Source organism: Schistocerca gregaria, chromosome 5 (genome assembly GCF_023897955.1).
Source record: "Schistocerca gregaria isolate iqSchGreg1 chromosome 5, iqSchGreg1.2, whole genome shotgun sequence".
Lineage (NCBI taxonomy): Eukaryota > Metazoa > Arthropoda > Insecta > Orthoptera > Acrididae > Schistocerca > Schistocerca gregaria.
Genome location: NC_064924.1, coordinates 236,623,405 through 236,641,268, shown reverse-complemented (window position 1 = coordinate 236,641,268; position 17,864 = coordinate 236,623,405). Strand labels below are relative to the sequence as shown.

The 17,864-nt window shown below is 36.7% G+C and overlaps 1 protein-coding gene across 2 annotated transcripts in view; it reads left to right on the top strand.

Moving 5' to 3' along the window:
- The window catches only part of LOC126272312 (myosin-11), a 256,577-nt gene extending 239,007 nt beyond the window's left edge, over nt 1-17,570 (top strand). For both annotated transcript variants that reach the window (XM_049975092.1, XM_049975093.1), the window contains 2 exons: nt 10,714-10,842; nt 15,859-17,570. In XM_049975092.1, the coding sequence (XP_049831049.1) occupies nt 10,714-10,842; nt 15,859-15,930 (201 nt within the window). In that variant the 3' untranslated portion in view covers nt 15,931-17,570. The remainder of the gene's footprint in view (nt 1-10,713; nt 10,843-15,858) is intronic.
- The last annotated feature ends 294 nt before the right edge of the window (nt 17,571-17,864 follow it).

The window sequence follows — 17,864 nt, the reverse complement described above, 5'->3', positions numbered from 1 at the left end:
TTGACCTCATACTTGAGAAACTGGACCCTAAGAATGAAGAGTGAAACTATTTCCTAACATAAGGCTTTTTGCTTGTAGTAGGGCTAATAGGCATTTGATATTGGTACTTTGTGAATTATATTCTGTTGTAACAAAAAAAGACCATTTGTGCCAAAACAGTCTCGTTTATTTGGTGTATTACAATTGTTGCAGTATTAGAAAGGCCTGTTTTGTTTTATCTAGCAGAGAGTGACAAAATAGACGTAATCAGATCGGGAAACCACACCAGTCTTGGGTCCTATTAGCATTAACAGCTTTTCAGAATTAGACAATGACATTTCGACTTTTCATGTAGCAAAACATTTGACGATCTTTGATGAGGTAATAGATTCTTTCGCAGAAAGGAAAGCATGCCATGTAAGGCTGTAGCAAGATTAGAGAGAGAGAAATTCTAGGTGCTAAGGATTGAAGAAATGTGTATTGTCTTGCTTGTCTCATGTCTTTACTGGGTTTATGAATCCTATATTTGAAAATTTTCTCTCTCTCTCTCTCTCTCTCTCTCTCTCTCTCTCTCTCTCTCTCTCTCTCTCTCTCTCTCTCTCTCTGATATGTAAGCAGGAGAAGCATCATAGGACATTTTTAATTTCCACTGTCCTGAATATGGTTTGATGGCATCCATTACAAAATATACAGGTTTCAATTCCACAGAGCATAGCACACTGACGCGTGATAGGCGAATGCTGTGAGAGGAGGCGAGGCACTGCCCTTTGCCACACTTAAGACCAAATAAGATGGCTTACATTTCCTCGAACACATGTTTTATGCATCAGACTCTTCAGAAAGACGTGCGCTACAAAACGAACATATTTTTGAAAATTCGATTTTTTTTTTAAATTTTTGATGTCTTATCTCAAACGCTCGAGGGAGTGGCAGGGTATTGCACCGGTTCGGGACTGATGCGCAGAGCAGTCTGAGTTACAGTGGGGTAGTGGGTAGTCTCCACTTGACCCGTTTTTACATTTAGTGATTTTGCTGTTTCCTCTTCGTTTACTGCTCTCACGTCAAATGAAAACAAAACAGATTTCTGATTTCCACCTTTCTTACAGTCAAGCATTAATTGCATTGGAGAACAATGAAGTTATTTTTGTTGGTTTGCTGAAGAAATTTTCTTTTTAATTCCACATACTGTTCGCTGCATTTCAAGTGCACCTTTTCAACTTCTAGCTTGTATGGCATTATGCCATAATAAAAAACCAAACATGAGATAACACAGTACTGGTACTCCTAGAAAATTTACATCCTGAAAACCACGTTGAAAAGCTTAATATCAGGTCGTGGCCTACTTAACTGGGAAAATATTAACATACAAATGTGCACATTTTAGTATGAGTCTCGAACTTCCAATGCTCTTGGAGTATCCTCTGATGTCTTGTTTCTTCTATGACATAATGTATGATCTTTTAATGTTTTACACGTACGAACATACTGGCTCCCTGCGACATCGTAGCTGCACAAGCGCAGTGACGCCAATCATCTGGCGCTCTCTGGCAACTGCAGAAGCGAACCTATTTATAATAGGTCATGGGAAAACATTCCAAATGGTGGTTTGAAAAGTATTACCATCAAAGTACCATTCTGGCAGTTACAACGGAGCTATGTACAATGAATTTCTTAAATCACAGAGCGTTTGACTCTCATTTAAAAATCAACTCTTTGATGACGAGCCATTTAGATGAATTTCAAGGCCAGAAGATCAGACATTTAAGTCGTTTTTAAAATATTTACCATCACATTTGTGTGATGTATCTTAAATTTTAATACGTCCATAAAAGACACAACATTGTATGTGAAAGCTTAGCTTCTCTTGCAGTGTATTAATCTTACAGACCAATATTATATGTGAAAGCTTTGTGTTTCGTGTAGCAACACTATGTATATTAATTTAAACCATTAACTTTTTCTGTTTGTGCGTTCACGCTACTTAACAATGATGTTGCTATTGGCTGACTACATAACATGCCCTAAGCTCTGAATACCCGTCGTCATCGGCTGGCGAGATCACGTGACATTAGCTATGACTGGCTTACAAAAGCACATCGCAGTCTCGATTTCATTGCTTCGGAAAGTTAACATGTGGTGTTTAGTGGAATTCGAATTTATACTTTTGTCATTCGAAAATATGCAGCGTATATGTTGTTGCACATCAAAGATCTTTCAAAAACACGTTTTTTCCCCCCCTGTGTTTAGTTTTATAAAGTGCCGGGAAATTCTACTCCCGTGTATAAAACCATAATCATTCAAAGTACTTATACAGTTCCGAGAGAAAATATATTGTCATTTAACAGGGAAAAAGGATGTTTTCACCCGGGAGAAAGTGTATTTTTAACCGGGAAATCTGGGAGAAATTCGGGAATCTTTTTTCCTTGTCCATGTATACACCCTGGGAATGAATGGTTGGTCACAAATATCAACAAAATTAATTAAGAATGGTGTTTGGAAGAACATGATATCCGATAGTCAGGCGAATTGAAGTTAAACACCACCAAATAAAATGGGGGTAATGTCAAAAATGAGGCGTGATCAAAAAGTAATGACAATTTTTGATTTTCTTTAATAATCTTTTATTTATATATCAACTTGGTTCCCTTCAAAGTAATCCCCCCCTCTTGGCCAGTGCTTTTTCCAATCTTTGAAGCAATTCTGGAACTCTGTTCTTTATGATGTTCAGCTCCTTCAGTGATTCCCTTTTTACCTCATCACTGTTGGCAAAAAAACACCCTTTATGGTTTTCAGCCTCGGGAATAGAAAGAAGTTGCAAAGGGCCATGTTCAGTAAACGCGGTGGCTGAGACAACATAATGGTTCTTTTCGTTTTGGGAGCATTATTGTGATGCTATTTCCATGAGCGGTTTTGCTACAATTCTGGTTGTTTTCTTCCAATCGCTTCACACAAACAGTGCATATCTTACAGGTAGCATTCCTTATTAACCATACAACCATAAGGCAGGAACTCAATACACACCATCCCCCTATAATCTAAGAAAACAGTAAGATGAACCTTAGTATGTGATGGAACTTGGCAAATTTTCTTTCAGTCTTGGCTCTACAGGCAGTTTCCATTGCCACAATTGAACCTTAGTTTCAACATCATATCTATGTTTCGTCATCTGTTATAACCTTTAAATGTTTTGGATCATTGTCAACTTCATAAGCAACTTGTGAGCAATGTCTACGATGTTGTTTTTGGCCGAAATTCAACAATTTTGGAACAAACCTTGCTGCTGCATGTTTAATGCCCAAAACATCGGCAAAAATTGCTTGGCATGAGCCATAGGATATGCTGACATCATTAGCAACCTCTGTGATCTAGTCAGATACATCAGGAACATGTGTACCAACGAACCAAAAAAAAATTGAAAATAAGTTGTATAAAGCACTCAAAATTGAAAAATTCTTGTTACGTTTTGATCACACTTCGTAGGTTAGTAAACAGGAAAGTTAGAATGTGGCTAACTTCTATGAATGAATGGCATAGTTAATAGATTATCATAGATATCATGATCCACAACAGCATTACTGACATATGTAGTAGCACTCAGAAAGACAATGTGTTTAATACAGTTAATCCCACTTTTACGTTTCCAGAATTAACATTTTCCTGCTGTTTAAAGCATTTTATATTGGTCCCATCGTGTTTCCTATGCCCACTCTGTTAATTTGCACCCAATTTTGCATCAACATTTTTATCATTTTCCCACGGTTTACGCATTAGAAAAAATGTTTGTGGAGGAAAAAATGACACTGGCATAATGTTGGACATCCAGTAGTGTTTACAAATATCACGTGGTTAAGTTTCTTGATACCTGTTATCATGACCAATCACAGCCCTTTCCAACTGTCTGTACTGCGCAAACACAGTTTCGTGATTGCTTTGCTCAAATGTTTTTAGTTTAAACATGGCATACTACCTGATAACCTCAAAAAGACACCTACAGTGCAAGAGACTCAGAATAACACATATTCAAACACCACATAAAATTCTTATGTTCGTATTTGCACAGACAACAAGGATAAGATTCTCAAAATGTGTCGAGCTAGGCGTGAAAAAATATATAACATAGTGCAGTATTTCATTATGTAAATAAGAATGGCAGCTGCTAGCTTTAAAAAACATCGATTATGGCATAGGAAATTGAGTGAAACGTCCCTACTTCCCAGACAGTTATCAGTTCCAGTTACATCAGTGGTTTTTATTAGATAATAAGCCTTCATTAGATAATAAACAAGTCCCTTACAGGTATTTTGATGCCTGTTATGTACATATATCATACACAAAGTGCAAGGGGGTATCCTGTGTGTAACCTTTACAGCTTTAAATGTTATTTCCCTCATTTTACACAGTATATATCCTTTGAAAAGTGTAAAAGTAGGGTTTCACTGTAATCACTTCCTTGAAGTAGCTCTGAAAATTGATATGGACAGCTCAACGGATGAGGTGATAGAATACATGCAAGAACCAGTACCACATATGTAGTGAAATTACTAGTACTCTATACTCTGCCAGATAAATTAAGAATTTTAATTTGTTTTAACTCACTCAAAAACAAAAACTCTTGTGGACTTACTATACCACAAGAAAAGTGCTAAAATCTTGTTCCTCACATATGCAATGTCTTGAGGCCCCAATATCATTAAAGAATGCTCACAGTATATTTATTCCTTATGATTCTTGCTGTCAACAATCTGTTTGAAATCAACTGTAACATCAATAAATAAATTACTAGAAGCAGAAATTACTTACGCTATGCATCACTTAGCCTTGGTGCGCCACAAATAGTAGTATTATGTTCAGCCATAAAAAAAACGATGCTCAGCATGTTGCCATACATTTTGCAGAGAAAGGGTAATATAATTCTATAACTGACAAACTCGCTCATTCCACGTCTTAGATGTTGCAGTTATGATCTAGAGAACGTGAAAATAACTAACTATGCCAATTAGCTTTGAAGATGATGAGATTGGGAAAACTGTGTGTGGAGATAGAAGAAATTTTCTTATTAACTTTGATGAGGAACTAAAATTAGATTCTTGAAAAAGGATGTGACAGAACACTAAGAGAGGTATGAAAGTGGAAGCTACTTGGTAGAATTTTACAAAGGTCAAAATTTGATCATTAGCACTTGGTGTAAGTATAGTGAAAAAAGGTGTTGATGAAGTAAAACACAGCAAATAAAGAAAACATAAAGTAACACAGCTTTTTTAATAATTTGATAGACATTGAACGCAAAATGGTAAAGCAGCAATGGCTGGATAAGAAATAGAAAGCTGTGTAGCATGCAGTTGGAAAATTAAATAATTGCCAAAAAAGAGAAGCAGTTATATGAAATCGTCAAGAACTTAAATGTCAAGAGGAGGAAAGCGTGAAACGCAGAATATGTAGGAAGGCTATGCAAAAGAAAACATTTGAAGACAACATTAAGAAAATACCATGAGAAGACAGAGAACTGAAAGGCCTGAAATTGAAAGAAACACCTTGGGTAGAGGAATCCGTTCAGCATTATTGAGATTCTTGGGAAAACCAACCGTGACAAAACGATTCCACCTATTATGTGGGATATATGGGGCAGCAAAATATCCTTGTACGTAAAGATGAATGTTACAATTGCACTAAGGCATGCGTATTGTTGAGCAATCAGTTCAATAAGTAACGTTGCAGAATACTAACACAGAAATTCCATAGAACTATGAGAAGAAACTGACTTGAGGGAAGATCAGTTACAGATGTGGAAAAATGTGGAAACATATGAGGTAATACTGTCCTTTGGACTTGCATTGGAAGATGGGTTGGGAAAAGGTAAACCTACTTTTTACCATTTGTAAGTTTAGAAAAAGCGCTTGATGATGTTGAATGGAATAAACTCTTAGAAATTCTGCAGTTACCAGGGACATTAGACAAGGAGTAAAAGGTTATCTACAACTTCTACACAAACCATGATGTAGGTAAGAGGCAAAGGGTCTTAAGGGGAAACAGTTGTTGACAAGGAAGTGAGATTTGGTTATAGCTTATCTCCAATGTTATTTAATTTGTACACTTAGCAAGCAGTAAAGCAAGCCAGAGATAAATTTGGAAAGGAAATTAAAGTTCAAGAAGAATAAATAAAAATTAATCAGTTTGTCAATAACATTGTGATTCTGTTAGATGGGAGAGGGCTAGGAAGAGCAGTTGAATAGAAGAGACAGTCTTTTAAAAATATGAAAATCAACAAAAGTAAAACAATGGTAATGGAGCATATTTGAATTAAATTAGATGAAGCTGGGTGGATTCGATTAGGAAATGAGGTGCGGAAAATAGTAGATGACTTTTGCTACCTGGGCTGCAAAATAAACTAGCAGTGGGAGAGGTAAAGAGGATATGAAATGCAGACTGGTAATAGCAAAAAAAATATTTTCTGAGAAAGAGAAATATGTGAACATTAAATATAAATTAAAATGTAATGAAGTCTCTATTGAACATATTTTATCTTTATTTTAGCCTTTTGTGGCAGTGAAAAATAGGAGATAAACAGTTCAGAAAAGAAAAGAAGCATTTGAAATGTGGTCTTTCAGAAAAATACTGAAGATTAGATTATGAGATTGAATAACTAATGATGAAGAACTGAATTCAGGTAGGGAGAAATCAAATGTGTATTACACTGATGGGCCAAAACATTGTTACCATATGTTTAATAATGTATTGTTTCACTTTCCAAACAGATATTCTGCTTGGCATGGCTTCTACAGGTCCTTGAGAGGATTCCAGGAGTATGTGACACCACATGTCTATGCACAGGTCAAGCAATTCCTGCAAATTATAGAATGGTTTACAGGCACACAGCTGGCACCTGATACATGTTCCAGATGTTACAGATCAGGCTTATTTCTCGGCCAATACATCAGTTTGTGTTCACTATAATGCCCCTCAAATTACTGTAGCACGATTCTGACTGGCAACACGGACACTTATCCTGCTGGAAGATGTCATCACCTTAGGTGGAAACTTAAAGCAGGTGGTCCACGATAATGCTCACATAGTTCACTGCTGCCACGATGGCTTTGGTTACCACCACAGATCACATGGAAGCCCTTCTCAGTGCACATCATAACATAATTCTGCACTGACTTGCCTGCATCTGTGGTGTGGTGCATGTTTTGTGGAACCATTCACGTAGATAATGGTATGTGAGGACCCAATCGTTGACCTGCTGTAACAAGAAATGATTCGTTCGACAGGTGACACACTTCTATCGATCTGAGGTGAAAACTCAGTCATGCGGTGCCCATTGTGCACGATGTTGTTGGGTAAACATAGTAACGTGTAGGGTGTCTGTGTGATGTGGAGCTCCATGTCCAGCATATGCCTTTGAATGGTGTGCTCCGACTCTCTTGTGCCTGTCTCAGCATTGTGCTCTGCTGTCATCAGATCTGCCACAGCTTGCTGCCTGTCATGGATTACACAAGGAGGATCCTCTCTGACCTCTGTTTTGTGATGAGACATTCTTGTCTTTGTTACTTCACCATCCTTTGCCACTTCACCATCCTTTGCCACTTTCCATAGGTAACCACAATAATAGTACGCCAATGACCAGCTTTGCCATTTCAGAGATTCTTGTATCCAGCTGCAGCGCCACAAGTGTGTGCCCTTTGTGAAAACCCACTTATATCAGTGGATCTCTGCATTAGCAGCTCGTACTTCTCTATAATGACTGAGCAGTCATCTCTCTTCCACTTGCATTCTTCCTTAATGTGTCGTGTCCGCTGCACCACCAAGATGCATTCTACCTCACGGTGGGCAGTAGTCACAATGTTTTGGCTCATCAGTGTATAACTTTACTGAAAGGTGACTGCTTGAATAGGACATTAAGGCTTCGTAATGGAGGGAAGTATGGGGGTAAAAATTGTAGAGACCAAAGATTAACAACAGCAAAGAAGCTAGTTAAAGAAGCTAGTTAAAATAGGTTGCAGTTACTACTCATAGGTAAGGAAGATTGCACGGGATAGACTAGTGCAGAGAGTTATCCCAAACCAGTCTTTGGACTGAAACCCAAAAGAACAGTTCAGTACACACAAAACTTACTCTTCCTATATAAATTTTATCCCCTACACTTCTCTCTGCTGCATTAAGTATTCCTTGTAAGCTTAGGATGTATCCTGTCTATTCCTTCTGCAAAAAAAATTTTATGAATTCATGGGACTGTAAGGAGTACCCCACAAATAGGCTGGAAAGCCATACGGTCACTCAGGATGAAGGCTAAGCAACCTGTGTGGCATCATCAGATGCCAATGAAACAGGATTAGATTATTACTTCGTTTATTTCTCTGAGTACATTTTGTCGTTATGTTTTCAGTGGCAGCTGGTGGCTTAGCAAGCTGGCAATGGGTCTGCTGAATCCATTGGCTGGCTCAGGCTTACTGCATTCAGCCCTGTGTTCAGGCCAGTGACTTGTAGTAGGCAGACTGCTGCCCGTGATGTGTAAGGCGCACGCTGCCAGAAGCTGCTCAGAGATGGTGATGACCATGGTGTCTATGTGCCATTTTGGGAGTATTTTGTCTCTATTAAGTCACAGCCCATGTTGTCCCATCATATGGACCACAATATCAGATACCTTGAGGTCATGTTGAATGCTGATTGTGGCCTGTCCGACCCAAGCAGTGGTGGAATTTAGAGCAGTTTGTGCTCCAAGCTGGAAAAGGTGTTGGTAGATCCCTGTACTACCCATCAGTGGCAGCTGGTACTGGAGGCCGGCATCTATCATCCGTGGTGGCTACAGGCCAGTGATCATCTTGTAAGGCAATAAGTCTCTGATCAGTATTGGTACGATCTCATGCACAAGAGCCATGTGGAGTGTTTATGGCATTGAGGAGAGGTTCCACTTTTTTCACACAACTTATCATGGTGAAATTGCTTCTGCTCTTTGAGTTGCCAGTGATCTTCTGTTCCGTGCGCGCGCCCACACACACACACACACACACACACACACACACACACACACACACACACACACACACACACAGTCACACTCTTGGTGACTGACTAAATGTGACAATGTTCACACCTAGTGATTGTCTAATACCAATATTTCCTTGTGCTTGAACAATGCCGTTCTGTTGAGAACTACAAAATTTCATCATCCCATTCTCTTACTATCTTTATGCATAATAGGACTCCTTTTTTGAAAAAAAGAAATGTATAACAGTTGCGTTGTTTTATGTAACCAGTGGTGTATATGAATGAAGCGAGGCAACAGATGCAGAAGATAAAGTAAACTTGAAGACCAATTTGTTGTTAAACTGAGAGCCACAGTCTTACTGGATATATATAATGAAGTATTTAGCATGATGACAGCAGAAAGTGCTTCCTCTCCTCCTAAAATGTAATGAAAACTGAGCGGTCACTCATTTTAGAACTTGATAACATCAGTTGAGGAAACAGTAGTTTTGTCAAGAAACCAAATGATGCGATATTAACTCTGTTACAATGAGAATAAAATCAGTCAAACATAAAAACCATTTGTACCTTCAGTTTGATAACAGACATAATAACAGATAGAAATAAGTATCTTTCAGAAACAGAAATTCCTTCATCTGAAAAAAGGAAAGTGTTTGAGAGAAGTAGCCTTTCAGTAATAGTCATTCACAGAAGACACATCAGATTAGTTGAGATTACCTGCATAGATACAGAGGCTGTGGCTGTTTTGTTGTGGAATATGAATTGTGACAAAGTATTGTATGCTTGCCCACTCCTTACCCATAATTAAGACTATCGATCATACTGATACAGAAAGCTGCAAGTGCATGGTCTTACATACCATGGATAGTCTGAGATGGCTCTTTGTTTTGAAGCTGCTGTTGTGACTTCCCACATTCCAGCAATATATATGATTACTAATTATTTTACTCGAGCAGTCATTGTATGCAGTCACACAGAAATCAGTCTGCCGAGAAGACACAGAATTATGAGGGAATTTGTCCTTATTTATTAAAATTTAGGCTCAGTTTCCTTATTCAATCTTTCTCACATAGACTGCAATCCTGCATACACATTACCTGTATGGGAGCATGTAAACACTCAAATCTGGGAAATGTACAGATGAGTGGGAATTCACACAGATGCTCACATGCATTCCCACACTTGTACATACACATATGCCCATTGCTCTAGGTTTGTGATAAACTCCCACATTTTTCTTCCTTTTTATTCAACTGTGATATTTTCATTGGTAAGGGACATATATTTATTGGAGTCTCTCTCGAACTGTTATTCACAGACCACTTTCTGAAACTTATATTGTGATGTCATTGGGGTAAACACAAATGTCTTGCCAGAGCTTGTGCTCTGAATGTTGACCTTATTCTTGATCGGACCTTAAACTAATCTTTCTTGTCTCCAAGTGATGTGCCCAGTTTCTGCCACAGCAGGTCCTTTTCCATATTGGCTCCATAGAAGATCTTTTATATTAGATTCATAAACATATTATTTTGAATGTTGTCTTAAAGCTGCACAAGTTGAGGGTGTCTTTCAAGCTGCCATTACCATTTGAGGTCAGTTTAGTTTTTAATGATATGGATTGAATCTTCAGATTTTTCTCTTCATATTTTATTTATTTTGTATACATCACTTATCGGTTCATGAAAGATGTTACACTCAATCTAAGGCACAGGTATATTGATTTTAATTAAAAAGTTATTTATCTTTTAGGGCACAGATGCTTCACAAACACCTCGGTCAATACTGAAGGAATTTAACGAGTCTACCAGTAGCCGTAAAGGAAATACACCAAGCCGTATCAAAGCACTCTTCTCAACTAAAAGCACCCGTCGAGATGAGGTGAGCAAGAATTGGAAACTAAAAAAATTTGTTGTGTCAATTATATTTTTTTACTGCATGTTGTTCTTTTTCCATTCAGTAAGCTAAATTGCATTTTGGAAAAAAAACCCTGCTTCCCAGTTGTGTTCCTTTCCTGCATTAATCTTCTGTGATATTTATTTTACTGAATAAGAAATTTCAGAATATTTACATTTTAATACAATTTTAAATTTTATACAAAGAAATGTAAGAAATGATGTAAATTGTGTGCAGCGCTTCTTCGAACTGGCAAATAATAAAATTGTAAATATGTATTACAAACTGATTCTTATTTCTTGGATATTACACAGTCAACCAACCAGAAATGAAGATTTGCACAATGCAGTGTTATTATGTGCATTTCTAACAAATGTCAGTCATCTGAAAAGTAGTTTATAATAAGCTAGCACCATATGGCCAAAGTAAAAGACCTGCTCAGCATTCACCACAATGGAACAGTTGCAGTGTAACTGTTAGTTACAATGCTACTGAAATGGTTACGAAATAATCTGATTTTGCGAATTGTGTGATACATTGAGATATCAAAATAACAACTGAAATCTGTCTGTGCACATAACAGATCTCCAGAACAGGACAGTGTAACATGAGTCTAAACTCCATTTTTTTAATTTTATTTGTTTTGGGAGGAAGGATCTATAACATTGAAGTACAGTATTAAGTTAAGGAACATTGTAATTTTATCCACACCTCTATTCCACCTCCTCAAGAACTTGTTTACTTTCAGATCCCTTTTCCTGGGCTTTGAGGGTATGTTTATTTCTTCATTTAATAAGCTAAGAAACTCTTATGGGCTAATGGGCATCCATGCACCTTCTATTGTTGTTGTTTAGTGCTCCAAATTAGGCCGGACTTATTGGTCATGTCTGAATGGCCATTTTGAATTCAACATGAAGATGATGTGTAAATTGTGCCATTGTTGGAATTTTTATTCATTAACTGATTTCATTCTAATGTGTTCATGGTAGCTGAATGTTCAGGTTCTGCAGTATTTTGTGGGCTATTTGAAAATTAAGGACAAAGGAGCACAGTTGTAGTACCAAATAATGATTGTTCTCAGAGCCACAAAATTAGTTCTTTGGATTCATTAAATGTGTGACAGTGGGTGAAAGCAACCAACTCTGGCTTTGAAAATTATCAGTTGCAAAGTTTGTTTGCTGTAATCTGATTTTTGAAAAAGGATCCACAGCAGCTCAGGTTTGTTAAGTTATGCCTAGGTTATGGCCCTAATGTAATGAGTGAAGTAAATGCTAGACAGTGGTGTCAAGATGGCCATACAAATGCGCATGGTGAAAAGCAGAGAAGGGGCAAGCCCAGCGTCCAGACTGATGAAATAGTGCGACAAATAGGTCAAAAACTATGATATGGTTAATGCTCTGTCTGACGGCTTTAATTTAGTTAGATGCAAAACTGCTTACTTCTTCATCACAGGAAACACTCAGATATAGTTAATTGCATGTAAGATTGGTGTTGACTTGGGTATCACAAATTGTGTGCAATGCTTACAAACACAAAGGGCAAAAAATGTCTAGAGGCCGAGCATTTTGGAACTGTTATCAGTTAAATGGAGAAGATTTGTTTCCCAGAGTGCTAGAATGATGAGACATAACAATCTTATCCAACATAGAATCAAAACAACTATCAATGAAGTGGCACCTTTCAATTTCACGAAGACCAAACAATTCAAGCAGTCTCCAAACTATAGGCAAAAAACTTAAACTGTGTTCTGGAACAAGGAGGGCTTTTTCCTGGCTCTGATTTCTTGGAATGTGGGTGAGCAGTTACAGCTGATGTGCAATACAAAATGCCTCCGCAAAGTAAGATATGCCATCCGAAATTGACAATGTAGAAACTGTTGTCTCTATTATTAATCAAGAAAGTTCAAACAAATCGATCTTTTTGTCTCCTCTCATTCTTATGACAGATGGAGCACTCACTTTGGTGTCAGGCAGACCTGTCCTTCCTTTCGAAACTTCTCCAGTCTATCCCTCTTTCCTCCTTGAGGGAAGGACTGATAATTCCGATAGCTTGAATACTTTATTTTTATTTTATATCTGTTGGTAGTATGACACTTGTTACCAAACAATGCTGTTTATGTAATCTCAAAAACTGCAAGAAAGTGTAGCAAGACCTGCAAATGTAAAATTGTGCATAAATAGATGAAAATACCCATTACTTTCTGAATATTCTATTGAAAATCAATCAATAGAAACAGCTATGACTGGAAAATACCTTGGGATACCTGTCAGGAATGATTTGTGGTACAAGAGTTAAGTACAATAGTTTTGAATAAGACCAATGCCAAAATGAGATTCATCAGTCAAATTTTAAGGAAATGAAATTAATATATAACAGGCAGTCAGATGAACCCAAACATCCGCCACAGTAGGAGCATGGAATGATTCCATTCAAAAATAATCACCACATGCATTAAAACATTTACCTCACTGGGAGATGAGACGATCAATTTCTTTTGCGTAGAATGCAGTTGGCTTTGGCTGCTTAGAGGTCCATAACTGCATCAACTCTTTGCACTTCCTTGTCTAATTGAAACAAACATCCATGCATGTCTTTCTACAGGTTACCAAAGATGTGAAAATCCCATGGTGAAAGATCTGGGCTATACAGAGGCTGTAGCAGTGTTTGCCAATGAAATCACTGAATTGTAGCATTTGTCAGAGTGGTCGTGTGGGGTGGGAGCTACCATGCAACAGGATTATTCTGTCAGACAGCGTTCAGACAGCCAGAGGGCAAATGATAGCAAAGCCAGCAGCATTCCATATCTCCCCCGGCAAAGAAGTCTGAAGCTGTTTACACAATTTCCAGTAAGGTCAATTTGACCTGTTCCTTGAGCTGCAGGACCTCTCTGCTCTTAGAGTTCCTATAGTGTGGAACTAGAATCAGTGTACAGTGCTATGATGACAAATTGTGATGTACCGTAAATGCCCAGGAATGCTCTCAGATGAAGGCACCCTGTTGCCCTCTCCCACAGTGCCAATCAAAGGCTACTTTTCATCTTTTTTGTTGGGAAACACTGCAACATCCTCCATACACACCCTTCACAATGTAATTTTTGTATCTTTGGTAACATGAGCAAATACATTCATCAGTGTCAGTTGTCAGACAAGGAAGTGCCAGAGTGAGTGCACTTCTGGATCAGTCAGTGGTCGATCGTGTTTTAGGAAACAAGAATTAATTGTCTTGGCTCCCACTGGAATAAATTTCTTAAAGTGTGTGGTGATTACTTTCGAAAGGAGCCATTCCATGATCTCGTTGTAGTGGATGTTTGGTTTTCATTTGACTACCCTAATGCAAAGGAGGCAGGTTACAATACTCATGTTCAGTTCTTGCTCCTCAGCTTAAAGCAAGTGTCTGGAAGATTCTTTTGAAAAATAACTGTCCCACTTTCTTTTTCAAATCTGAATTCCTTCAGTGTATCGCTGATATGATACTAAAAGTGTAATCTTGCTTCCCACTACCAAGAGCACATTAAACCAAGAAGAGTTCAGTAAATATTACAAAGTCACACATACGTATTGTAAAAGATTATCATGATCATAAAATGATGACTAGAGCATACACAGAGGTTTACAGATAGTTGCCCTTTGCCAATGCTATACAGGAACATGCTGGTTCTTAGTGAATGCTTCACTGTACACTTTCAGGTAGCTTGTTAAGTATAAATGTAAGCGCACTTCAGATATGATTATTTCTTGTGGCTGAATGGCCAAGTGCAAGTATTTTATTCGGGCACTACTTCAGTGACTTGCTTGTTCCTAATCTATCTGTGTTATCTGATCAATGAAAAGGTGCCCACAGTTCAACATGGACTCTGAGATACATGCTATTCCTGACAACTCTTGACAGGTAAAAGACACTGCAATTTCTGTGATCCGGTGAACTCTTTGTTCCCAGGCACATGCTTTATCGCTAGGCGCCAAACCCCAACACGATAATATGAAACATGAACAGTATACTGTTTCTTTGGGTGTATAGTTAATTTTAACTATTTATAGATCAGGTAAATTCTAAATAGGTTTCTGTTTATCACTACTTGACCTAGTAGAAAGGCAGCATACTCAACATAAACACACATTAATCCTGAAAGTTTATAAAGACATGGTTATATAAAATAAATGTTGTTCCTAGTAATGGCAGATGTTACACGCTCCTGATAATAATATACTTGCTATGACTATTTGTTGTTATTAAATGGCGCAACTTACTGGATTTTTCCTCTTTTTATGGCAGTGATCTCTGTATATACTGTGTGTATCTGTATGTGTCTGCACACCACCACTCTCTCTCACTTGGCAGAGCCAGTGAGAAAACCATTTTATTGAAGAAATTTTTTGCTCAATCTTTTATGCAAGCAGAAAATTCTGCATTGTAACTTATAACAGTAATGCAATCAGCAAGGAATGATGTTAAATGTAATTTTGACTTTCTCAATAATAATTTAATGAACATCCTATATGTTTGATTTTTAGAAGCTTCACTTTATCTAAGAAACATTCTCACTGTGAAGCTTGCCAGAAAACTACGTAAAATAGTACCATTTTCGTAGGTATTCATTTCTGGTAGTTGTAAAACTTCAGCCACATTTAACCCTATGTGCTGCCCCTTCTTATTTGTGCACATTTGCTAAATTGCTGTTCAATTACTATATAACGTAAAATGTCATAGATGACAGGAAAAGTGTCTTCTGATTCTGTGCCCCTTCTCCCACCATCCCTCTTTGAAAGATACTTTACCAACGTAGATAAACAAATCTGATATTAACTGTGTAGGAAAAAATAGATTGCTGCTTACCATAAGGATGATACATTAAGTTGCAGACAGGCACAACGTAGTCATCTTTACAGTAAATAGCAATCTATCTTTTACTACATTGTTGATACTCTTACCTGGGGCTTCCATTGTTTGATCAAATCTGATATGAATGTTTTGATGAAAACAAGAATCATATTTTTGTTTCAGAATGTGCCAGTCACCCCACGAGGTAGAGGTCTCAGCCTCTTCAGGAAACCTACAAAAAGTAGACTACCTTAAAAGTGACAATTTCATAATATGAAAAAATAACCTGTAATTTTTCCATAATTTTTATTTATTTTTTCTTGTGGAACTGTTCTAAACCATTAACTAATACCTGCTCGTCTTCTCTGCCATGCAGTTCTTATTCAGAACAAGATTTCTTGTTCATAATCTAATCTGCTAATTTTATGATCCTATAGCAGTGGATTTTTCTACAAATACAGAACAGAATTAATGTAGTTGTAAATATATTAATATGCACTCAAGCTGTTAAACTAGGAATGTGAATATCACAGTAGGTAATTCAAAGAATCTATGTATATATGATAACTAAAACTATAGTTAGGCTAATTGAGACTCTGAAAAGAATTAATGAAGGGATAGTGAAAGTTGTACAGCATATAATACACATCACTGCATGGAACACAAAAGTGGAAACAGGCAGAAGAATGAAAGGCATTTTGCTTGTATTTTTATTAATTTAGGTTCATAGTCCTGTTGTTTAATTCTCCTGCTCCAAGTATTAATAAAAATTGATAAAAACATTCAGCTGTAATTGCAGTTCATTCATAAAGTAGGTACAGTTTTTGGGATACAATTAAACAGCGGGATATTAACATACTTTAATTCATATCTTGACGAATCAATGCACTCTGCTATTGTTGATAATAGTGTTTGGTATTTTTGTGGATTTCAATCACTTGGTGTACATTATGTGTAACAGATCACTTTTTAAATAAATTTCTACAGTTAGATTTTCATTCTCAGTTTTTCACACAGTCTCCATAACAAGACATACTTCCTTTCCAACTACAACTTCCATCTCGTGGACTTCGTAACACTCAACTCAACCTTGCACTGGCTTTTATGCAAATGACAAGTTGTGCCTACTTTCCACGTTATTACAATTTTAATTTACTATGATTTACAATGAAAAACATTGCATTAATAAAATAAAATAAAATTATAAGTATGAGAACACAGCCTGCAAAAATGACAAACAAATTTGAAATATATATTTTTGTTAGATATAAAGCTTTTCTGTAGAAAATTACATAACATGTTTGATTTTTAACAGTCAATTTTTAGGTATATACATTTCAGAAATATAATCCAGGCACTAAGTATTAGCTGCCACCAATTGTAAAATCTCCAGCAATAAAGTGATTTTATTTCATACAAAGAATTCTTTTTAAAATCTCACTGTAATTTGATAGCATACTAAATATTTGCATTCTAAGCTATAGACTATATCATTTTATAATGTCTTCCATTAAAATGTTCTATTTATTTCATACAATATTTTCATTATATTAATAAATCTCTGTGAATTTTACAAGTGTTCAGATAACTTTATGGGAATTTGTATGCACTACATTCCAGTTTGAACAGAATCATAATTTTTCATAAGAAATCAGATCATGCACTTCTATACTGTAGATCATATATTGCTAAACAATTATTATTGTTGTTGTTGTTGTTGTTGTTGTTGTTATAATAAATTGAAAGATGTGTCGCCTATTCCTGTATGAAAATCTACGGTTGTAACAACTGTGTCCTCCATTCTGAGCTCTCAATGTCTTGTCATTACAGATAATTTAACATTCTTCAACATTAAACTAATTCTCTAGTTTTATGCAATAAAATGCGTAAAATTGCGAGTTGCATTAAATTATTTTGAATTTTATTAAGGTAGTGTGTGGTGTGGAAGATGAGATTTATCTCCACCTATTAAGGAAAAACATAACTGTACCTATTCCATGTAAAATACAACATAAAACCATGTTTAACCATCTAGATAGAACAATTTCATTGAATGTTTTTAATTCAAATGTTACACAGATACAAGGAAGTATTTAAATTTCTCCTACAGTAAAACCAAAATTAAGTACTGAACTATCATTGAATGAATCAGTTTTAAAGGCTGCAGGAAATACAGAGCCTAATGAGTG